The following is a 25,581-nucleotide window of genomic DNA, read 5'->3' as shown; positions in this document are numbered from 1 at the left end:
GGACTAGCACCAGTACCCGGTCACCCGGGTTAAATGTCCGGACCTGGGCACTCCGGTTGTATACCCGGCTCTGTGCCAGTTGGGCGGCCTCCATGTGTTCCCGGACGATTGGTAGGACTGTCTCGATACGGTCCTGCATCTTTTCTATATGCTCTATAATACTCTTGTGTGGGGTGGGCTGTTGCTCCCACGCCTCTTTAGCGATGTTCAGCAACCCTCTTGGCCGTCGACCGTACAATAGCTCGAAGGGCGAGAATCCCGTAGAGGCCTGGGGCACTTCTCGCACTGCGAACAATACGTACGGCAGCAACAAGTCCCAATCCTTTCCGTCTTTGGCTACGGTTCTTTTAAGCATAGTTTTTAGGGTTTTGTTAAAGCGCTCCACTAGTCCGTCGGTTTGAGGATGGTATACGGACGTGTGTAACCGTTTAACCCCTAAAAGCTTGCAGAGCTCCCTCGTCACCTTAGACATGAAGGGTGTCCCCTGGTCGGTCAGGATCTCTTTTGGAATCCCCACTCTTGCGAACATGCCCATGAGTTCTTTAGCTATGAGCTTAGCTGAAGTATGACGTAGTGGGATCGCTTCAGGATATCTGGTGGCATAGTCTAAGACCACCAAGATATGCTGGTGCCCTCTGGCCGACTTGTTTATGGGGCCTACCAGATCCATCCCTATTCTTTCGAAGGGGACCTCAATGATGGGCATGGGTACTAGGGGACTGCGATAGTGGGGTTGGGGGCTCGTCATCTGACACACTGGACAGGATTGGCAAAACCTTTTGACCTCCTCATAAACCCCGGGCCAATAGAACCTTTGCAGAATCCGCTCTTGGTTTTTTTTTTACGCCCAAGTGTCCTCCCAGCACGTGGGAGTGGGCCAAGTCCAGTACCACACGGCGGTATGGCTGGGGTACCACCAGCTGCTCCACTACCTCGTGCTGCACTTTGTCCACCCTATACAGCAGGTCCTGGTTAAAAGCTAAATGGGGAAACACCGAGTCGGCCCCTGGGTGCTGAGCCACCCCATTTACCACTGTCACCCCTTCCCTCGCCCGCAATAATGTCGGATCCTGGAGCTGGGCGGTCCCGAACGTGTCACGGGATACCTCCAGGTCCGGGATGGACGGGGTTTCCACGGATTCGCCTGCCAACACCTCTAGGGGAAACCTATCGGGATGACACTCTACAGGTGATGTGGTGACCCCTACGGCTGGTATCCCCGCATCGGGATCCTCGGGCACTGGGCCAGATTGTCGTCTGTCCCTAAGGGAAGGCATATCGCTCTTCCATAGAGTCCAGAATAAAGGAAAATCCCTTCCCAGTATGGCGGCATAAGGGATTTGGCGTCCCACTCCGACGACATGCTGCACCTCTTTGCCCAACACGGACATGGTAACCCTGGCAGTGGGGTACTCCCGGCGATCCCCATGGATACAGACAATGGACAGGGTTTGCTTCTCTGGGAGTGTCTCAGACACTAAGGACTCATGCACTAGGGTTACCAGGCTCCCAGAGTCCAGCAAAGCATTAATCGGATGCCCATCGATCAAGACTTGGCACAGAGGTGGCATATCGGCGTCCGGCCAGGCATCTGCGGTACATACAGGCCGGGCAAAGAAAGAGGACCGGCGAGCGAACCCGCAGTCCATGGGTTCAGGTGTTTGAGGACAGTTCGCTGCCCTATGTCCCAGGCCGTGGCAGTGCCAACATTGAATCCCCGTGGTCCCTCCCCGGTCTCTCTTCCCTGGAGTAGGACTAGCCTTCCCCCCCCCCCCCTTTGTGGTTGGGTCCCATTTTCCGGATCCCTAGCCTGAGAGGGAGCCTGACGGGATTCCCGTACCTGCGTTAAGTCCCGCACCAAGTCCTGGGTCGCCACATACCTCTCGACTAGGCTTACTAACTGATCCAGGTTGCCGGGGTCTCCCTGACCAACCCAGCGCTGTATGGCCCTTGGCAGGGTCCGCACCAAACGATCGACCACCACCCGTTCCACCATCTGCGAGGGGCTCAATGTCTCAGGCTGCAGCCATTTTCTTACTAGGTGTAACAGGTCATAGGCCTGGGACCGAGCAGGCCGGGACTCAGAGAAGGCCCACTGGTAGACTCGATGTGCACGCACATAGGTATTAACCCCAAGACGAGCCAACACCTCCCCCTTCAGCCTCTTATAGCTCTTGGCTTCCTCCTGACTGAGGTCGAAGTAGGCCTTTTGTGCGTCTCCCACTAAAAATGGTGCTACTACTTCGGCCCACTGTTCTGCAGGTAACCTTTCCTGTTCCGCAGTGCGTTCGAAGACCATCAGGAACGCCTCGATATCATCCTCGGGGCCCATCTTTCTTAACGCTGAGCGCACCTTATCCCGGGCAGCAGGTAGGACTGCGGTTCCCCCTTGGACGGCTTGTTGTTGTAACACACGCATGGACTCCTGCATAGTCGCCAGTTGCTGGGCCAGTAGACTATTCAACTGCCGCTGGTCTCTCAGGGCTTCCTCATGTCTCCGAGTAGCCTCCTCATTACTTTGCACCAAGTGTCTAATGGCTTCCTCCATCTTATCTGGAGCCACAAAACTTGCCGGCTTAATATATGACGTACAGTTCAAACAACACAATTTTTCGGCCTCACTGCTGTTTGCCCGCTGAAGCCACCAATTGTGGGGATCCGCTCTGGTAGGCAGTGGTAGCGAGTGCAGTATAGAGGCATCACAGACCGGTCTTAGTGTAAAACACAATGCTTTGTTTATTCACACGGTGCATATTTGTGAAAGACGGTGCAGTTCATAGGGAGGGTGGTCACACACAGCAAAATAATAGTTCAAACACAGCAAGTCCCTGCTGCAGGCTGCTTGAGGCCTGTTTCAGTCACATAAAGCAAAGTCTATTTAAAGCCAGGAGTAATGTCACCTTTTTTCCTTGGGGAAGTAAGTCCATGGGTCCGGCTCCTAGCCACAGGACATGGATCCCTCCTGGATTCAGCTGCGGGTCCCTGCACACTCCTTTACAGGCCTCAGCACGCAGCCCAGCTCACCTCCACTTCTCACTCTCACAGCCAGAGAACACAGAAGCTCCACACTGTGCACCACACCCTTGTTGCTGGTCAGGTTTTAACCCTTCCCTGCAAAACCTGGCCTGGACCGTGGGGAGACAGGCACCCGCCCGCATATCTGCCTGCTCCCAATAAGAGCCGGCCCGGATCCGTTGTTAACAGCGTAACCGCTGCAAAATGCACTTTTCCGGCTCTTACTCCAGCGGGGCCAGGACCCCCGCTGGCACGTACCTCCCGTTTACCACCACCCCAGGTACTCTCCTACAATAGATAGATATGAGATAGATATGAGATAGATAAATAGATAGATAGATAGATAGATAGATAGATAGATAGATAGATATGAGATAGATATGAGATATAGATAGATAATAGGTAGGTAGATAGATAGATAGATAGATAGATAGATAGATAGATAGATATGAGAGATAGATATGAGATAGATAGATAGATAGATAGATAGATAGATAGATAGATAGATATGAGATAGATAGATAAATAGATAGATAGATAGATAGATAGATAGATAGATAGATAGATAATAGATATGAGATAGATAGATAGAGATAGAAAAAAGCTCCAGGTGGGAACTGAAACATCGCTTTATGGGCACAAGTGAATAAATATACATTTTTCTGCATAACCGTTAGAATGCTGGGAGATTTTTTATTTGTTTTGGATGAATCCTGTAAAACAGCGACCCTTCTTTTTTTGTTAGTTTGGACTCTTGTACCATAAATCTCCATTTTTACTTTGTATGAACTATAGAAAAATGGTAGATAGATTAGACAGACACAGACAGACTAGACAGATAGATTACACAATGGCCCTGTATATATCTGAAGATTTGCCTGTAGTATAATGATCCCCCGTAGTGGTAGTATATATAACACTCTCCAACTTCTGTAGTACCTATGAAGTATAATACCCCCCTGTAGTGGAAATATATATTGTGCTTCCCCCTCATAGTATAATTCCCCCTTGTAGTGGTAATATATAATGCCCACCCTTTAGTGCCCCCAATACTGCCAACATATAAGAAAAAAAATATATCTGTGCCTGTTCGCAATGAATTCCCACATCCCTATGGAGGAGGCTGCCATGACATTACTTTGACCTCCTGTGCCATTCTACTGCCTCATAGGCTTCAGGCTTAGTGGCCTGCGGCCTATGAGGCTGAACTGCTGCCTCTTCAGAAGCAGGTCTTTCGCCGCCTGAGGCAAGGTGCTCATCTTGCCTCATGGCAGATGCCGCAAGTTTAGATGTGGCCTGAATAGATAGACAGACAGATAGAGTATATAATGTCCTTGTATATATCTGAAAATGTGCCTTTATGCAAATTGAGTCTATATGGATAGGGATTGGTTAGGGTTAGAGGAGTAGCTTCCTGGAATTACTTTCTGAAGACATTTTTCAAACAGTCAAGTGTCGACTGCTTTTTGTCCTCACTTTTTACATGAGTCTTTTCGCCTCTGCTGATCTGCAGTTTGTTGGCATTTTGTCAGTAAGAGAATAATGTTAGTGACGAGTCGCGGTATTTACGGTCATCCTTTTCATTGATTATATCTTGTTTTCATTCTGGGATGTAAGATTTTTCCCTTTCTGCGGCAGTTGGCTTCTGGTCCATCAGTCACACTTAATGAGATACAAGATTGCCTTGAGACTTCCAAACCACAACAGGTGCGATGAAATGATGGAAATAACTACCTCAATCAGGAGCAACTAATCATCCGAGCTCATCATGAGCGTCTTACGGAGGAAAGACGAGTGACAATAGTTTAACAATAAGCCCTAATACCACGGTATGAGATCGCTGACCCTACTGATTAAGAAGATATACTAATGAGAAGCTACAACAGTATCACATAGTAAACTGGGAACGGAAAGCTTAAAGGGCTATTACAGCTTTTTGATATTAATGACCTATACGCTGTGTGGGGGAAGTAAGGGGGCAGTATAATGTTTCAGGGGCACTGAGGGTACAACATTACTGTGTGACGGACACTATAGGGGCACTATTACTTTCTGGGGAGCACTAACTATTGTAAGGGGAGGCAATAAGGGAACATCCGTACTGAGTGGGGGCATAAAGGAACACTATTACTGTGGGAGGGCACAATGGGAACTGGGTGGAATCGAGTGTATATGGATAGGGATTTGCCATGGCGAGCTAAGCGCCCCCTTCCCTGCCTCTTCACTGTGACTGACAGCTGGCTGTCGGGGATAAGCGCTGTCAGTCACAGTGAAGGGGCAGGGAAGGGTGTGTGGTTACCTTTACTTGAAGCAAAGAGGCCGCTGCCCCCTTGACTTCAAGCTTGACTTGAAAATAGCACGGACGGAGGATAAAATAACGTTTTTCATACTCCTGCCTCATCAGAATGCAGTAAGAAAATCATCATTCGAAACTCACTGCCGGCTACTTGAAGGTACTGCCGGCGGTTTGGGATGGGTTTTTCCGATGACAGGTTCCCTTTAAGTATGTGGGAGAAAACTAGGAGCACATAGCAAAGATATTAGTGCTCTGCAGGCCTCATGGTCAGTAGCATCCAGGAGATGGAAGAGTGAGTAGGTGCTGCTGCTGGGAACCAAGACAGCATTTATCCTGCGAATAGTTAGCTAGATATGTGGAGGTGATTGATACTGGTAATCAAGTTGCAACACCTCAGGGTTTGCTAACACAACTGAAGCTGAGTACTACAGTGTAGTTGAGAGGTAGAGAGAAGCCACCTAGTCCGTGCATCCTGGAAATAGCCAAGGTCTGCCTTAGAGACAGGCCTGTTACAAAGACCAGCCAGCCTGCAGGCTGCAAGAAACCCTGTGAGAGAGACGGTGTGCAATGTGTGCTGTGTGGAAGGGTATACCATGACTGAGAATAGTGGGGCAAATTTACTGTATCAAGCTCATCTGTTTTTGGCCATAAAATTAGACTGGCGTATTTCATTCATCTGTCTTTCTTTTGCTGAGTACTTATTAAAAGTCACACAACCGTTGGTGAATCAGACTTGGCGTGTTTTTATTAGTCTGACCTCTGGTGGTTACTTTTCAGGTTCATATGGTCTAATTTATTTGCGCATGAAAAAGTCTCATCTTTGTGGATAAAAGCGAAAAGAAGATTCTGGAGCCACTTCTGTTGGCGCTGCTTGGCAAGATGTCACAGACGAGGTGGATAATATCCAAATACTTTTATTGGTGTTTCAAGGGCGTATAGCTCCCTTCATCAGGACAATATTCTGCTGAACATACTGTACATACAGACATGAGGTTCTATTTAAAACACAATTTGGGCGCGCTTCTGTCGGTAAAAGGGGGCGTCACAGACAGTGGCCGGGTGTGCTCCGGGGTCATAAGCCAAGGCCGCAGCAAGGCAACCCCTGGATGCTGGTCGGGATAATTTACCAGCAAGGCATTCTGAGCTGTTGTGACCTCATCACAACACTTTCTGGTAAGTGCAATTTTATTATCTTGCTAGAAGCTATTTTGCTACTGTACCACACATGAGGCGCTGCCTCCTCTCTCCCCCTTTTTTTTAGTTCCACCTTTGTGGATAAAAATCGCATGTCTCCTGGAAGAGTGCGACTTTTCATGCAAAAAAAGTCGTACTTCACCACTGAAAGCAGACAAAGACACGTACAGCAGCCCTGGAAATGAGACTGGTTTTGTGACAGACAAAAGAAAGATGCGCCTCCATAAATAGATTGGAAAAAAGTCGCAAAAGTTAGAAAAGTTCTGAATTAGTTAAAAAAAAATTCAATTAGGCGAACAAGGCTCAAAAGTTTCAAAAACAGGCACAATTTCAGTAGTAAATGCAACAAAAAAATAAGACTGTCTAAAACAGCATTTTTTAGACTAAAACCAGTCGCAAACACTATAGTAAATGTACTACCGATTGTGCAGTGGTTGTAAAGTCAGAGATATTGCAACCTGAAGATGTCTGTTGCAGACTGTGCAGATTGTGCGTTATTGCGCCACATGGAAAGGAAGCTGTGCTGCTAACCACAGCTACAGCCATCGTCATTGCTGCCACGCTAAGGAGAACCAAGCAACACAAGCCAAAGGGAGTATGAAAGGAAAAAAGGTCACCATCCAGATCAACAGCCAGCAAAACACAAAAACTGCTACTGATCTACCCTTACCACTCCCGGTAGTAGAAATTAAGGCTACCCCTAGGTTCTTCACCAGAGCCTGCTGCAAGGCTAGATGGACTTGGCTGCTAGAGACCCAGGTTATGTCTGTGGGGTATGGTGGTAGAAAATGGGTTCGAGCTTACTGGAGTAGAGAAGAGTAGTCAGCAAGCCGGGTCAGAGTCAGTAGGGTTAGCAGGTACCAAATCAATAAGACAATGAGTTAATCTAGAGATAAACCAAAGTCAGTTCACCAGGAGTTCAAATTAGCACCATGTGCATATAAAGATACTGGAACCAGGACACATACAGAATCAGAGGCACTGACTTAGAGTCAGTCTCTCTTTTTTTTTTTTTTTTTAATCCTTTATTATTTTCTGGAACAAATATACAAGTTCTCATATCAACCAATTAAAATTTACAAATATACTTTATACAAGTTAATACACTTGTTCCTTTTAACTCACCCCATCCCTTTTGTTTCCCTACTGCGGGGTCCGTCCGCATTTTAATATCTACCTTGATTTCTGTTTCCAAAAATTCCCAGTATAAGGGATCTTGGGGGCCTGAAACGAGTAAGGGAGCCTGCCCCGTCGGGGAGCCATCACTCCAATTTCCTTGCCACTCTTCTATAGGCCTCAATAGTGTCTAGCCGAGCCCTCCATTCATAGAAACTAGGACTATTCTTCGTACCCTAATGTTTAATTATCAAGGCCTTTGCGACCATAAAACCTTCCATGCTAACTCGTAATTGATAGGGGGTCAGCTCAGAGCGGGGGAAAAGACCCAATATTGCCTGCGTAAAACTTTGCTTCAATTTGATCTTATATCTTTCATATAGTTCCTCATAAATACTAGTCCAATACCCCCACACTTCCGGACAATTCCATAGTAAGTGACTTAACTCCGCATTTTCTGATGAACATTTCCAGCACAGGTCCTTCCTTTCCTTGTATATCTTGGCGAGGAAGGAGGGGGAGTAGTATAGGCGGTGAACAATCTTGAACTGTATCAATCTATATTTCTGAGAGATCGATACTTTTTTATGTTTTGATATACGATATCCCATTCCAAGCTGTTCCCCTCGCCCAATTCAGCTTCCCAGCCTCCCTCACTTTTAAACGTGGTTATTTCCCCCAAACAGTCCCGAAGTTTATGATATATTTGAGAGAGTGTAAGTTGAGTATCCTTAGATCTAAAACAATAATCCAAGAAGGGGCTTGTCCTAATGGCCAATAAACTTTTATCCTGAGTGCTCATATATGCGTGACTAATTTGTGCATACCTATATCTATCTACAAAGGACGGTATACCTTTTATTAATTCATCTAAGGGAATAATATTACCATGTGATGTTATATGAGTTAAGCAGTTAATTCCGCATGAATTCCAATATTTATAATGTACAATTGACTTAAATTCTTTTAAATTATAATTGTGCCAAAGTGGAGTAAAATGAGTAGGGAATGTCTCACCCAGTAATTTTTTTATCTTATTCCAAACCTTGTTTAGCGTATCGCTAATCAAACATAGTTTTTTCCTCATGTCCAAATGACCAGTCTCCAAGACAGAAAAAATGTCCCCATATGGCCCCTGGAAATCCCTTAAGAGGATACCCAACAACAAAGCGGCCTGGCTTTCTGCCCTCCCCCCTCCCAAACACCACTTTATCTGTGCTGCAATATAATATCCCTGGAGGAATGGAAGAGAAAGGCCACCCCTTCTCTCCGATATACAGAGATATTTTTGCTTAATCCTAACCCTTTCCATCCCCCAGATTAAGTCGTTCATCAATTTGTCCACTAACCCAAAAGTGGAATCATCAATCCATATCGGGCATGCTGTCAGAGGGTATAATGCAATAGGGAGGACCACCATCTTAATCAATGCAATCCTTTCCTCCTGTGACAAGGGCAGCTTCTGCCAAGACCGGATCTTCTCCCTGATCTTATTAACCATAGGAGTTATATTTAAGGAATTATATCGAGACAGGTCCGCACTTATGCTGATACCCAGATATCGGATGGAATCATTTAATCCAAGAACCTTAATGCCTAAGGGCCTATCAGGGGGCACTCGGACCAGAGGGAGAAGTTCAGATTTATCCCAGTTTACTTTATACCCCGATATCGCCCCATATTATTTCAAGATATTAATAACAGGTGTAACGGCCTTCCATCCCTGCCTCAGGAATACCAGAATGTCGTCTGCGTATAGACTAATCCTATCTTCCTCTCCTCTCCCCCCAAATCCTACGATCTGATTAGACTGCCGGATTTTACAGGCGAGAGGTTCCAGAGCCAGGGCAAATATCAGAGGTGAAATGGGACAACCCTGCCGAGTACCTCGCTGTAGGGGGAGCTGTTCCGAGTCGATCCCATTTATCTTAACCCTGGCCCTAGAATCCGAATAAAGTAACTGTATCCATTTAATGAAATGTTCGTCCAAGTTCATTTTATCCAAAGTCACCCACAGGAAGGGCCACTCCACCCTGTCAAAGGCCTTCTCGGCATCCAAAGACAGGATGGAGCGATCCTCTCCCTCCCCAACATATACATTAAGAAAGGCCCTGCGGATATTAGATTGTATGTCTCGTTTTGGGATAAAACCCGTCTGATCCGAATGGATCAGACGGTGAACAACCCCCCTTAACCTATTTGCAAGCACTTTCGCTAGTATCTTGTAATCGGTGTTAAGTAGCGAAATAGGGCGATACGCCCCCACCTCTGTCTTATCTTTATCTTTCTTCAGGATTAAGGAAATGGAGGCTTCCCTCAAGGAGGGGGGGAGTGAACCACTCCTCCAAGATTCATTAAACATTTGCAAAAGAAGAGGCAATACGGTTTTACGATATGCTCTGTAAAATTCAAAAGGTATGCCATCCCTGCCCGGAGCCGTATTGCCCTTTATACTGTCAACAGCTTTCTCCACCTCTTCAAGAGAGAGTGGCAAATTTAATTTGGCACCATCTTGCCCGGAAAGGCAAGGGAGTGCCATACCTTCTAAGAAAAGAGCCTGGGCTCCGTCATCCACCCCGAGGTCCGACCGTTATACTTTAGTGAAGTGTTCTACGATTGCGGTTTTGATTTTAAAGCTGTCATTAGTTAGTACACCCGTTGGGAGTTTTATTTCCTTTATTGGGATTTGGGCCCTTTGACTAGCAATCACCGATGCCAGCATTCTACCTGTCTTGCCTTTCTCAAAGAAATCTTGCTGTCCAGCAAAAAAGCGTCTATGTTGCGCCTTTTCATAAAGAAAAGTCTGGTATTCCCTCTTTGCCTCCATTAGTAATGATCGAGTGCCATTCTCATTTTGTTTAGCCAAGACCGCCTCAAGCACCCCGACCCTCTCTACCAATTCCTTTTCAGTATTAGCATATTCCGCCCTTTTCCGCATAATCCTCATACTATATGCCCCTCTTATCATGGCCTTCAAGGAATCCCACACATAGTGTATGTGTGTGGATCCATAATTTAGTGCCCAGAATTCTGAAATGTCTTTCCCAATTTTTTTCTTGGTCACCGACCACCTGTATCTAATGTGGGTTTAACCTAAAGGGTTTTTTCCCCACAGGGGGTAGAGAGTCAGCCCTCGAAACTAACATTGGAGTATGATCAGATATACCATGTGGTTCGTACTTCATTTTTTAAATCAGTTCCAAAAATTCTGCACTTGCTAGAAATAGATCTATCCTAGACATGGCCCTGCAAGATCTACTAAAGCAGGAGAAGGCCGTTTTTTTCCCGTACAAGAACTGCCACACATCTATAAGACCCATCTCCTGGCAGATCCCGCTAAGGATCGTGGGTTGATCATTAATACTCCCTCTTCCGCTATACTCGGATACCCTGTCCTTATTATCCATAATAGAGTTAAAGTCTCCCGACACTAATATAGGACACGGATCCCACTTACATAAATACTCTGCAGGTTTCCTAAGTACTTCCGAGGAGAAAGGGGGAGGAATATATACAAACGCAAGTACGCATACCAGTCCCTTCCACCGGCCATATAGGAATACAAATCTTCCCTCTTTATCAATCCATTGATCATATGGATCATAATCCACATTCCTATGTATGTAAACACTGACACCTCGTGAATAGGCAGAGTAGTGGGAGTGGTACTCGTATTGCGTCGCATATATTTCAATTTTTCAGCAGTAAAATGTGTCTCAATCAACCCCACAATAGCAGGTAAATGTCTAGAGATGATATCATATACCACCCTCCGTTTAAGTTTGTCCGCCAATCCGCGGACATTCCATGTTAGTATACGTGACATTTACAGAATTGCGACAAGTGGCCAGGCCCTCCCGCCCCTCTCCCAAATTCTAGGTCGGACCCCGCAGCAGAAAAACAAGCCCCCCCCCTTCCCCATGGTGCACAGGACAATAAATTCCCATGCGCCTCTTACACATCGCCTAGGACTCCTCCCCCCCACACCCCCCGGCCCCCCACCTCCACCCCCACTTAGAGTCAGTCTCTGATTTAAATCCCCCACAGCTTTCTGATTGGATGATGAACCAGACCCCTAATTCGTTCGGCCCTCCTCTCTGATAGTCTGACCAGCCAGGGCATGATAATCTTCTGTGAACGGCCATACGACTGGCACATGCATTGTTCCTGTTCTTTGCCAGTACCACCTATAGTGGCACAACTCCTGGACAAAAAGATCTCTTCTGTAAGGTGTGACCTGCTTACAAGCTAGGCACCACTGGGGATGTGGAGAGAAAGATGTGGGTCCATACAACTGCCCAAACACCTGAACACTCGATCCTCCCTCAATCAGCTTTTAGTAGATTAAGCAACAAGTATGGAATCAAGCTTTTTGAGCAGAGATTAGTCAGAGGGCACGGCCTAAATATTTTACACACATTTATTAATACTAAAGCAAGAAAACGGTACAGATTTTGGTGCAAATCTATGCCTCCTCATAGCAGCGGTATATTTTATTTCCTGACGGTAGAACAGTCCAGAATACGTCAAACTTAATCACACAAAAAATATTCCACATTTTCCAAACATTTTTCAAATTTTTGTAACTGCATGTAATAATGTAATAATAAATTTAGTATAGCCATTCAATAAAATGTATCTGTATAGCACCACCTGCTGTTTATACTTTTCGTTATTTTTCTGTCCACCTCTGTAACATCACTGAGGTGGTGCACATCCTTCAACTGCCACCACCCCAATCCACTGGTAGATGGTGTGACAGTTACAGGGAGAGCACTGCAAACAGAAAAGACACACTTCCTGAGAAAGTATATGTCTCCTGAGAAAGGACACGCTCCCTGAGCTGCGAACTTGAAATAAATCTAGTAATGACTGGGGAGATCTCTGGATACATGTGCGGTGCAGGGCTGGTCCTGGCTTTATGAGAAACAGATTGTCATGTACTGTATGATTTTCATACTTTAAATTAATCATGGGATAACCCCTTTAAGAGCTATGGACCTTTCAATAAATTAAACGCAATTCACTCCAACTAGCTTTTTTTTTTTTTGCATATTAAACTTCAATTTGAAAGATACCTGCCACATAATTTTTAGAAAATTTTTGCATATTGCATAATTTAATATTTTTAAGTTGACCCAGGGTGTGGATTTTAAAATCAACAGTACGACGACTTCTGTTGTGTATTTTCACAGCCTATTTTACCCCTTTCAGTGTAGAGTGGTAAATCCTCATGTAACATATACAGATTTGCAGCAGAAAAAAAAAATATGCTCGTGGACCTCCCCTCAGAGTAGAAGAATGTCCATGACCATGTGGGAATGGTACTCCGTATGTGCAGAGTGAGGCAGAAAAACTCATAAAGAGTCTAAAAAATGTAATTGGATCCTAAAAAGTAATTTCTGTAGCTTGATTGTATAGAATAAAACTGCAGTGTAAAATAGTCATTAAAAAGAGAGATTGCGGCTGTAGAATATCATTGTAATATTCGAACGATTAGTGGACCTCTGAGGTAATCAGAGAAAATTAAAGTAATTATCCGAGCAGGGAGCATATACATGGTGAACAGCGGAACTGAACATCCATGTTTGGTCAGAGATTTGTTGACCTGGTTTAACCGGGCTTTCTAAGGTCTCCAAAACTACTTGAGACGAATGGAGCTTTAATTTCAAGCAGTAACCTCCATGGCGTGACCCTCAGTTTTCTCCAGATTCTCTAACCCCCTGAGATCAGAACCACTACTGCCCCGCCCCGGTGGGTCATCATAACCTTTAACCCTATGAAAACCAAAAGAGCAGCAGCATCCTACTTCAGATCTTCATTATTTTGAAGTGAGATGCTGTTGCTCTACCATTGTTCTGCCCAGCAGAGTTTAAAATCATTACAGATCACGTCTGCCAGAGTCTTGGTATTTCTGTAGTGATTAATGTGGTTACAGTACCATCTAGCGGTGTTAAGTTGTATTACACTTGTTTTTCCTGTTACAAAGACTACTGCATTGTGGGTGGTGCAAAGCATTGTGGGAAAGAGAAGCCTCCAGTCTCCAGCACACATCAGCAGAGCTGTCGTTCTGCATATCTCCTTCTCAAACTCCATCATCCTTGTAAAAGCATATCTGGTGAGAGATTTACCTTTGTTTCAGGGATATTATGTTATGCAGAGCTGTTCAGCTAGTTGTAATTGTTATTCAGGGAGCTGTTAATACTGTTAATGCAAATGTTATAGTACATGCTATGCTTAATACTTATACATGTTATTTGTATTCTTATAGTTTTATCAATCAAATACTCCTTTTTTGCCAATCAACAATCTTGTTTTATCAATCAATCGCACACTTGTACAATCTCTCACTCACGCAGAGAGTACAACCTGTTGACCAATAAACAAGTTAGACTACAAAGAACAGTCCTCTTATTTGGAAGACAGGAATGGTTTATGCTGAATGTCAGACGGCACACTGTGTGAACGTGTATGAAGACAGAACAACCATCTCTGATGCATTTTGTAGTGGGAGATAAGGACCTTCTCTCCTTGGGACATTTAATGGCTGCTGCTTTCTCACCTTCCTAACTGGATCAACCACTGTAACCCTGACACATGTCTAGAGGAGCTAGGTACAATCTGCAACCATCAATTTTGGATTGGATGACTTTGGGGTATAAATAAAGGGGGAGATTTATCAAAATGGTGTAAAGTAGAACTTGCTTAGTTGTCCATAACAACCAATCAGATGCCACCTTTTATTTTTCACAGCTCCTTTGAAAAATGAAAGGTGGAATCGGATTGGTTGCTATGGACAACTAAGCCAGTTCTATACTACACCAGTTTGATAAATGACCCCCCAAAAAGTTTTTTTTAATCTATCTAATATCTATCTACCTCATATCTATCCATATCCTATCTATTATCTATCTATCTCTCTCTCACATCTATGTATCTATCCCATATCTATCTATCTCTATCTATCTATGTATCTATCTATCTATCTATGTATCTCTCTCTCTCTCTCTCTCTCTCACATCTATGTATCTATCTCATATCTATCTATGTATCTATGTATCTATCTATCATCTATCTATCTATCTATCTATCTATCTCTCTATCTCTCTATCTCATATCTATCTATCTATCTATCTATCTATCTCCTATCTCATATCTATCTATCTATCTATCTATCTATCTAAAGTATACATCTATTAACAACATTCCCTAAACCCTCAGCAGAAAACACTGTTAAACAATAACCTGAAATAGCTTTAGAAAATGATAAAACCAGTGCCACATTTATCAGCACAATATTCCGGAGTACATGCGAGGTGTGAGTTTCTGCATCATTTATTTACGAATTTAGATTAGTGCCAAACCCATTTTATTATATTACATTAATTTCAGGCTTATTCCCCATCTGAAGCGGTTGTCGTGCATATATAACATAAGGCGATGAACAGCAGTCACCGAGGAAATGCAAATGTAGCGCATCAAATCATCTTGGCACTTACTGTACAGAGCGAGCTCTAAAACACGCAGAAAAAAATCTGCTGCCTCCTACATATAGTGACCATTACTAACCGGGGAAGAGCTAGAAAACCGGCCATTGTAAGATAGATAGATAGATAGAAAAATTATGTGCAAAATCTATCTATCTATCTATTTATTTATTTATAGATCTATCTATCTATCTATCTATCTATCTATCTATCTCATATCTATCTATCTATCTATCTATCTATCTATCTATCTATATATCTCACATCTATCTATCTAATATCTATCTATCTATCTATCTCATATCTATCTAATACACTGCCTGTCCAAAAAAAAAGTTGCCACCTGGATTTAACTAAGCAAATAGTTATGAGCCTCCTATTGGATAATTACTGCATGGGCGATTATCTTTCAGCTGGCAATAAGTTATTTAACCCCAACTGGTGCAATGAGTTGCTTCCCATTTCTTAAACAACCATGTCGAAAGACACATCTCGTGGTCGTGGAAAAGATGTTAGTCTGTTTGAGAAGGGTCAAATCATTGGCATGCATCAAGCAGAGAAAACATCTAATGAGATTGCAGAAACTACTAAAATTGGGTTAAGAACTGTCCAACGCATTATTAAAACCTGGAAGGATAGTGGGAACCCATTGTATTCGAGGATGAAATGTGGCGGGAAAAAAAATCCTGAATGATCGTGATCGGCGATCTCTTAAACGTTTAGTGAAATCAAATCGAAGAAAAACAACAGTAGAACTCAGGGCTATGTTTAATAGTGAAAGTAAGAGCATTTCCACACACACAATGCGAAGGGAACTCAAGGGATTGGGACTAAACAGCTGTGTAGCCGTAAGAAACCCACTAATCAGTGAGGCAAACCAGAAAAAAAGGCTTCAATTTGCTAGGGAGCATAAAGATTGGATTCTGGAGCAATAGAAAAAGTACATGTGGTCTGATGAGTCCAGATTTACCCTGTTCCAGAGTAATGGGCGCATCAGGGTAAGAAGAGAGGCAGATGAAGTGATGCACCCATCATGCCTAGTGAATACTGTACAAGCCTGTGGGGGCAGTGCTATGATCTGGGGTTGCCGCAGTTGGTCAGGTCTAGGTTCAGCAACAGTATGTGCTCCAAGAATGAGGTCAGCTGACTAACTGAACATACTGAATGACCAGGTTATTCCATCAATGGATTTTTTTCTTCCCTGATGGCACAGGCATATTCCAAGATGACAATGCCAGGATTCATCGGGCTCAAATTGTGAAAGAGTGGTTCAGGGAGCATGAGACATCAATTTCACACATGGATTGGCCACCACAGAGTCCAGACCTTAACCCCATTCAGAATCTTTGGGATGTGCTGGAGAAGGCTTTGCGCAGCAGTCAGACTCTACCATCATCAATGCAAGATTTTGGTGAAAAATGAATGCAACACTGGATGAAAATAAATCTTGTGACATTGCAGAAACTTATCGAAACAATGCCACAGCGAATGTGTGCCGTAATCTAGGGATCGACCGATATTGATTTTTTAGGGCCGATACCGATAATTTGTGAACTTTCAGGCCGATAGCCGATAATTTATACCGATATTCTGGGAATTTTCATTTTTGAGAAAAAAAAATGTTTCCTACACAAATCTGCTGAAAATTAATATGTTTATTGTTAACGTGTATTATTATTATTATTTTTTTGTAAATCTTTTTCATTTATACTTAATATTTTTGTGTTTTTTTTTATTTTTATTAACTTTTAGCCCCCTTAGGGACTAGAACCCTTGTCCCATTCACCCTGATAGATCTCTATTAGGGTGAATAGGAGCTCACACTGTCCCTGCTGCTCTGTGCACACAGCAGCAGGGAGCTGAACAAGGCAGCCAGGGCTTCAATAGCGTCCTAGCTGCCATGGTAACCGATCGGAGCCCCAGGATTACACAGCTGGGGCTCCGATCGGAGGAGCAGGGGAGAGGGGACCCTGTGGCCACTGCCACCAATGATTAATACTGGGTGGGGGGGCGCACTGCGCCACCAATGTTTTTACTATTGGGATGGGGGTGGGGGGCGCACTGCGCCACCAATGATTAATACTAGGGGGCTCGGGGGGGGGGGGGGCGCACTGCGCCACCAATGAAGATAAGTCTCTCAATCATTCATATACAGGAGGCGGGAGCTGGCTGCAGAATCACATAGCCGGCTCCCGACCTCTATGAGCGGTAGCTGCGATCCACGGCACCTAAGGGGTTAACTACCGCGGACCGCAGGTAGTACCGCTCATAGAGGTCGGGAGCCGGCTATGTGATTCTGCAGCCAGCTCACGCCTCCTGTATATGAATTAATGAAAGACTTATCTTCATTGGTGGAGCGGTGGCCACAGCCCCTCCCCTCCTCTTATGTTCTATCCCCTCATTGGCGGCAGCGGCAGCAGCAGCAGCACAGGGGGAGGGAGACACTGCTTCCTTCTCCCCTGTGCTGCGGAGGGAACACAGAGAGCGCTGAGAGCAGCGCGATCTGTGTTCCCAATATCCTCAAAATCCTCAATATCGGCCGATAATATCGGTAAAACCGATAATCGGTCGATCCCTACCGTAATCACAGCTAAAGGCGGTCCAACAAAATATTAGAGTGTGTGATCTTTTTTTTTGGTGGAGACTTTTTTTTTGGTGGAGACTTTTTTTTTGGTGGAGACTTTTTTTTTGGACAGGCAGTGTATCTACCTATCGATTTATCTCATATCTATCTTGCTATCTATATATCTACTGTATCTATCTATTATCTATTTCCCTATTTTGCTGACACTTATAATAAGCAAAGGAACCCAAAGATTGTGGAAAGGGGTGGAGGGGGCAACAAAAACCAGGCCTTTCTGTGACAGGTGGTAAAACCATGAATAATGAATAATAGGGGAACATTTTGGTCACTTCCATTGATCTCCCTCTCTTCTATCTATGCCACAGGCAGCAGTTACACAAGGTGAAACACAATGGGGGAGATTTTTCAAACTGGTGTAAAGTAAAACTGGATTAGTTGCCCATATCAACCAATCTGATCCCACCTTTCATATTTCACAGCTCCTTTGGAAAATGAAAGGTGGAATCTGATTAGTTTCTATAGGCAACTAAGCCAGTTCTACTTGACACCAGTTTGATAAATCTCGCCCAATGAGTTCTTCAATTTAGAGTATCAAGCATCCGGTTACAGGAGGAGGGCTGCTGGTTCAATTCTGTGGGGATGAAGTGGGGATGGAAGGCAGAGTCAGAGGTAAGGGGCCACCGTTAGTGTAACGTGGGGTTGGGTTGGTGGAAAGAACTGTAGAGTTCTACAAGGAGCACGCCAGAGAGTGGGGGAAGAGTCAGTAGAGTTTGGGAGGTCACAAGGACCCAACAAGAGAGTCATGTGGCAGATATTGAAGGCAAGGATCTGTTCTCCTTTGGCAGCCTTGGATGTTTTTCTGCCACCACCTAATAGACCCTGTGTGGTTGGAGCAGTGGATGACCCCCTGGAGGACCATTTCAACCAACCTCTCGAAATGAAGATAACAAAATTTAAACTCCACTGAATACTGTACATTAAAGAGGTTATCCAACATTTTGTCAGACCTGACGCAGACCTAGAGGTAGGGACCAGGTAGGTAAGTATGATCACCACTGTGGGTCAGCCACTCTGTGAGGTCTGATATAATGTTGGATAACCCCTTTAAATAATATTCCGAGGTTATGCCCTCACATGCCTAGATGGAGGTAACAATGGGATCAGCAAACCAAACAAGTCCTTAATCCCAAGTGCAGGAAGCCCTCATATAAGGCAAATAGTTCAAAAAGATCAGTAAGAGGCACGTAGAAACATCTATTTCTCTTGATTATTGTTTTTTATTGTTGCTTTTTTCACTTACCTCTTCCTTGGTCTTTTTTGAAAGCACCCTGAGCCAGTCGCCAATCATGCTAAGCACAGCAGCAAAATAGGCAAGGCCCACCAATATCCAGAACCAGACCACAGGCTTGTAGAAATCAAGGTACTCAACATCCGACCCACCTAGAAGAAGATTGGGTTACCAAGTGATTAGAATGGATGGCAAATGTGGTTAACACCTAGAAACAATTCAGAAATTAAAATGCATGGACTATAGTTGTTGGACTGGTCAGTCAGAGGACTAAAGGATCTATGGTGGGCCAAGACTAGATAATAATGGAAGCCAACCTCAACAAAAAAACAGTACTGGACAATTGTATGGGTCAATACTCTACATTACTTGGTATTCCAGTTAAAGGGACACTTCCGCCTAAAAGGGCAATTATTATTATTTTTAACTCAATATTCATATAACATTTTTTCACTGTTTTTCTTTTTCATTTCAGCAGTACTATACCATGGACAATTAAATACAACATATTGTCCTCCTATATAGATAGGTAATCCACTGTCTACTGCTGCTGTTAGGGGAAGATGTTATCTACTTGTATAATAGTAGGTGTAGAACTGAGATAACAGTATTCTCCACTGTATTGTTCTTTTGATAGACATAGATAAAAATGCCACATAAGAGCCTTGCATTGATTAGTGTAATGTGAGGTGCTAGATCTATCTATCTATCTATCTATCTATCTATCTATCTATCTATCTATCTATCTATCTATTTTACATTATCTATTATATCTACATTATCTATCTATCTATCTATCTATCTATCTATCTATCTATCTATCTATCTAATCTATACTATCTATCTATCTGCTCATTGCTGACCAGAACAAAAGGATCAGGCATTTAAATTCAGCATGCCCTTCTTTCCTCCAACATCATCTACTGGGAAAGAGTCAGCGTGCCCCCTATTCACAAAAGACAGTCGGCCACTCCTGGTGAAATTGGTGAATTTGGCCCACTTTATTCTTATGTGTTAGGGCACCTTAGGTAACCACCAACAATTAAAGAGGGTGTCCAAGTAAAAAAAAATGTTTGCCCTCTTGACAGTGGTTATGCCCAGATGTGTCCCTTCACAGGAAGTGAAAAAAACAAACAATAAATACTCCTGCCATGATCTGCGCTCCCCATTAGCAGCAGCAGGATACTGTGACACATCGTGCTGCTGTGTAGGAGACGCAGAGGCTGATTCCCAGCCTGCCCCGCTCCTCCTCTTACACAGATCAGCAGGACGATGTGTGAGGACATTGTGCTGCTGCTGTGGAGTGCTGGCAACTCAATGGTGGAGCAGGGAGCAAATAGTTCCCTGCTTCAGTGGCATGCCTACGGTGTTTGGCACCCAGGGCAGGTCCTTTCTCTGGCACCCCCCCCCCCCCCCAATACTTTTTAAAAAATTGTACCCCCTCACAGTAGTATTGCCCTCATTGTACAACCTCACATTAGTTTTGTACAGATGTGTGCCCCCTCACAGTAGTTATGCCCACATTGTGCCCTCTCAGAGTAGTTATGCCCACATTGTGCCCCTTTCACAGTTGTAATGCCCTATCTGTGCCCCTTCACAGTAATAATCCCTATTGTGCCCCCTTCATAGTAATAATCCCCATTTTGCCCCCTTCATAGTAGAAATCCCCAATTGTGCCCCCTTCACAGTAATAGTGTCCACTGTGCCCCTTTCATTGTAGTAATGCGCTCTGGCTCTGTGCCCCCTCCATAGTAGAAATGCCATTTGTGCCCCCTTCACATTAGTAATGCCCTCTGTACCCCCTCCAGAGTAGTAATGCCCTCTGTGCCCCCTCCATAGTAGAAATGCCCTCTGTGCCCCCTCCTTAGTAATAAAGTCCTCTGTGCCCCCTCCATAGTAATAGAGACCTCTGTGCCCCCTCCATAGTAATAAAGACCTCTGTGCCCCCTCCATAGTAATAAAGACCTCTGTGCCCCCTCCATAGTAATAAAGACCTCTGTGCCCCCTCTATAGTAATAAAGTCCTTTGTGCCCCTCCATAGTAATAAAGACCTCTATGCCCGCCCCCTCCATAGTAATAAAGTCCTCTGTGCCCCCTCTATAGTAATAAAGTCCTCTGTGCCCCCTCCATAGTAATAAATTCCTCTGTGCCGCCTCCATAGTAATAAAGTCCTCTGTGACCCCTCTGTGTTAAAACCAAAAAAAATAAACAGTAACTACTCACCTTGTCCCGTTCCACCCACACAAGCCGGCAGCGCAAGCCGTGCTGCAGGCTTAATGGTGGAGCAGGGAGAAGTCTTCCTGCTTCACTATTCAGAGCGCGGCTGGCCTGAAGGAGGGGAGGAGCATGGGGAGCTGAGCGGTGAGTGACAGGACCGCAGCTCCCAGCGCTCCAGCAGTGAGCGCTTCCATCTGTATTGATGGAAGCGCTCATTGCTTCTGGCCTCTGGCAGCTGTGCTGTGGGCCCCGGCACTTGCCCGGGTATGCCGGGTGCTGACGCCGGCCTTGCATATGGACACATCATTGCTGCAGTTGTAACGCCCTGCTAGTGGGCATTACCACTCTTTTTGCCCCATCTCTATCTCGTATAGTTGATCTATTGCCATCATGTGTATTTATTCCAGATCCTGCACAATGTGTATTTATTCTTATGCAACTGTTAAGTCATATGTAATGTGCCTGGTTCACCAGCAGATGGCAGCAATATTGGCAGAGCTAGTTTATCTGGAATGGAACCTTTTTGTCCATTTCAGCCCTCTTTAGAGAGGGAGGAGTTTAGTTAGTTAGTGAAAGTCAGTCTAGCCTTCCCCTCCTAAATTATGCTGCAGAGAGCTCGTCCCTTCTGGGGGAGCCCTGCCTAGACCAGCAGAGCACCATCAGCTCTGCTGGAACAAGAGAAAAGAGAAGCTAAGAGTAAAGATTCCCTGAATAAAGACAGGAATAAAAGATACAGAGACAAAGAGAAAGATAAAGATAGAGACAAAGAATAAGACAGAGTCAGACTACCGCAAGTAAAGTTCAGCAGAAAGGAAAAGTTTCTATCTAGTCCTGCCAGCACAGCAGAGTCAAAGAGTGACAGATGTAGCAGACCCTAATGTGTTTGCCTGTCAAAAAGTTAAGCCAAAACCTGCTGATGACCAAGACAAAGCTTGAAGATTGTTTCTGATGCAAGTTTATTCAATTAAAGCTACTGTTCAACTGTATTCAAGGTTTGGACTCAACTTATTCCATCTCCTTTATCAACTACCCTTTTTCTGCAGCGACGTCCACGCTTGGGGTTCCAGGATATCCAGGTTAGGAGCACAGTGACATACCACCAAGGGACATTAGGCCACCCATACACCACTCTGGCATTCCTATCCTGGGTACCACCATATCTCCTAAAAGGGAGACTCTGTCCCTCATTGCTAAAATGCAACTGGCGTCACGAAGAACACTTTCCCTTTAAGGGACCCCATTACCTGCGCCGCGCCATACTGCACAGTCAAAAACAATTTCATGGCAGAAGCACATGTGGAGAATCAGAGAGGCAGCACTAGAATGGAGGGGGTTCAGAATGGCGAGTCTAATTTGTTTGTTTTTGTAATTCTAGCTCGGACAACCCCTTTAAGACTTGGGCAGTTTGGCCTAACCTTAGATATCATGTCATATAAATCATGTATTTAAGAAAATAGATATGGTTGACTAATGTCTATGGACGGTGTAGAGATTGGTCAAACGGCCGTTCCTCTGCCTCAGCATGGAGATGATACAGCCCTACAGGAAGGAGACGGGAACGTCTTTCCTCAAGGAGGCTTGACTCGTGTGATACCAACAACTTACCGGCAACATAATCTCCAAAGCCAATTGTGGTTAGAGTGATGACCACAAAGTAGAAGGCGTCTAATGTATGCCAGTTCTCTATGTGCTGGAAAATGATTGCTGGGATGGCAACGAACAGTATACATCCGAACAAAATGAAGATGACGGTTGAGATGATCCGAATTTTCGTCTGACTTACATTCCACTTCTGTGAAAACAAATAAAACAAGACTGTTAGAGCACAAGAGGGGGCACTTATATAATGCTACGTATGAAACGTACAACCTATGGCCAGGTGATTAGATGTGTCCACCCTATGGGGTCACTCTTCCCTGTCTAATCGGCAAGATTTTGTTGGAGGCACCAAAATAAAAACTATTGAGGAATATATCTCACTTTGGACCTGATATTCTCATCTGAGGCGCTGGCCTCTTCAAAACTTCGGCAGATCCTCCACCACTTCTAAAGGCAAGACAGCTTCCTAGCAGTCTTACATTTAGACTGTTTTCTATGCTTAAAACAGGCGTAGTATATGGTAAATGAGATGGGCCTTTCGGGCTGTCCCCTTCCCTGCCCACTCCCTCTTTATTAGACCTGGTGTGAGCAGGGGGTGCAGATGCCAGAAATACGCCTAATTTAGGTGTATTTCTGCTTGATAAATGTCGCAAATGTTCATTTCTCCTGCGGGGGTGCTGCAGGCGTTTTATAGCATTACACATCTTCCAGCTGTAATAAACTAAATCTGGTTTGTCTAATAGAAAAGGAACTTGGACAGGGATGTCCCTTCTATGAACTCAGAATTTCCTAATAAGATAAAATGGGTTTTCTAAGCCAGAGAGCCACTTAAAGGCCACATATGAGCAGAATCATCCCTTTTAAACCAGGTATCCGACCAAGTAAAGTCGATAATGCTGATTAAAATGATACCTGTCTTTTGAAAATCAACTGTGGCATTCCATAGAAAAAAAGCCTTTTATTCTTAATGCAACTGAGCGCTTCAGTATACTGATGGGAGGGGCCTAGCTCCTCTGTGCACCTCAGCTTTCCAGTGCTAGCCACGCCTCTAGTTGCACTGAAACTCAAATTTGCATTAACAATATAACTCTTTTTTCTTGAGAACCCCACAACCGATTTTCGCAAGACAGGTATTATTTTAATCAGCAGGATCAATCCCACCATGCAGCATTCCTGGTTTAATAAGGGGAACCGCTGCGCTCACCGGAGCTCTGGTGAACAATGCAGGTGTTCTGTCTTCATACATGTTCACACAGTGTGCAGTCTGACATTCAGCAAAAACCATTCCTGTCTTCCAAATAAGAGGACTGTTCTTTGTAGTCTAACTTGTTTATTGGTCAACAGGCTGTACTCTCTGCGTGATGCGCATGAGTGAGAGATTGTACAAGTGTGCGATTGATTGATAAAACAGGATTGTTGAGTGGCAAAATAGGAGTATTTGATTGGTAAAACTATAAGAATACAAATAACATGTATAAGTATAACGTATAGATAGCATGTATTATAACATTAATAGTCATCAGTGAAGGCACATGGTAAAATACTAACAACTTCCCTGAGCAACAATTACAACTGACTGAACATCTCTGCATCACACAATATCCCTGAAATGAAGCTAGATCTCTCACCAGATATGCTTTTACAAGGATGGTGGAGTTTGAGAAGGAGATATGCAGAAGGACAGCTCTGCTGATGTGTTCTGGAGACTAAAGGCTTCTCTTTCCCACAATGCTTTGCACCACCCACATTGCAGTAGTCTTTATAACAGGAAAAACAGAGTGTAATACAATTTAACACCGCTAGATGGTGCTATAACCACATTAATCACTACAGAAATGCCAAAACTGAGGCAGACGTGATCTGGAATCATTTGCCTAACCCTGCTGGGCAGAACACTCCCAGTCTGGCATCAACAGACGCCACTACTAGGTCTCTTAGGTGAAAACAACAAAACAAGCTCCGCCACTGGCCTGTGGAATAGTTTACACTCGCCAGGCTTCCAAATTTTGACCTCGGCCTTGCGTACGTTCCCATCCTTGCTTGGGAATGTGTTGTGATGAGGACCAGTGGCCACTCATTCCAATGCGATGGCTGTCTTTCATGAGCACGACATCCCCAGGTCTGATGTTCAGCTTGTTAGTTTGCCACTTCCTTCTTGACTGTAAGGTAGAGATATACTGCTTCCTCCACCTGTCCCAGAAGGCATTAGAAAGACTTTGCACCTGCCTCCATTGTCGTCTATAGAGGTCTTTATCATTAAATTCTCTAAGAGGAGCATTCGGGGTGCTGGTCTTCTGTGTGAGTAACATGTCAGGATTGAGGATAGTCAAATCTTCAGGGTCGCTGGAAAGGGTAGTCAACGGTCTTGCATTCATGATGGCTGAGATTTTCGCCAAGAATGTGGTCAAACTTTCATGTGTGAGTCTAGTACTCCCTACTTGCAAGAAGATTGAATCCAAGATTTTCCTTGCTATCCCTATCTGTGGCAGGCGCAGCACTATGAAGTGCCTTTCACGCTGTGGCATCAGAAGAATTCTGATATCTCTGATCTTTATTCTAACCAGACTGTTTGTTACTCTGTAATTCCTCTAGTGCCGTTCTATGGAAACAGTAGGTTTAAAGAGCACACCAAATGCTTGAAATAACTTCTTTATTAACTTCAACTTTTCTTCATATAACACTGCGCCTCCGCAGCAGATAGTCCATATACAAAACACATGTTTTGTGTTGCATAAAGATTCATAAAATGGCGGTATGCATAAGATGGTTCAACTGTTCAATCTTG

General features: G+C 44.3%; 1 protein-coding gene across 1 annotated transcript in view; it reads right to left on the bottom strand.

Moving 5' to 3' along the window:
- Positions 1-25,581, bottom strand: part of KCNK2 (potassium two pore domain channel subfamily K member 2) — a 164,327-nt gene that overhangs the window by 18,552 nt on the left and 120,194 nt on the right. The window contains exons 5-6 of the mRNA XM_040427599.1: positions 22,803-22,989; positions 18,993-19,132 (exon numbers count right to left, since the gene is read on the bottom strand). Of these exons, the coding sequence (XP_040283533.1) occupies positions 18,993-19,132; positions 22,803-22,989 (327 nt within the window). The remainder of the gene's footprint in view (positions 1-18,992; positions 19,133-22,802; positions 22,990-25,581) is intronic.

This window comes from Bufo bufo, chromosome 4 (genome assembly GCF_905171765.1).
Source record: "Bufo bufo chromosome 4, aBufBuf1.1, whole genome shotgun sequence".
Classification (NCBI taxonomy): Eukaryota; Metazoa; Chordata; class Amphibia; order Anura; family Bufonidae; genus Bufo; species Bufo bufo.
The sequence above is the reverse complement of the archived record's forward strand: the minus strand, read 5'-3'. Positions and strand labels throughout refer to the sequence as shown.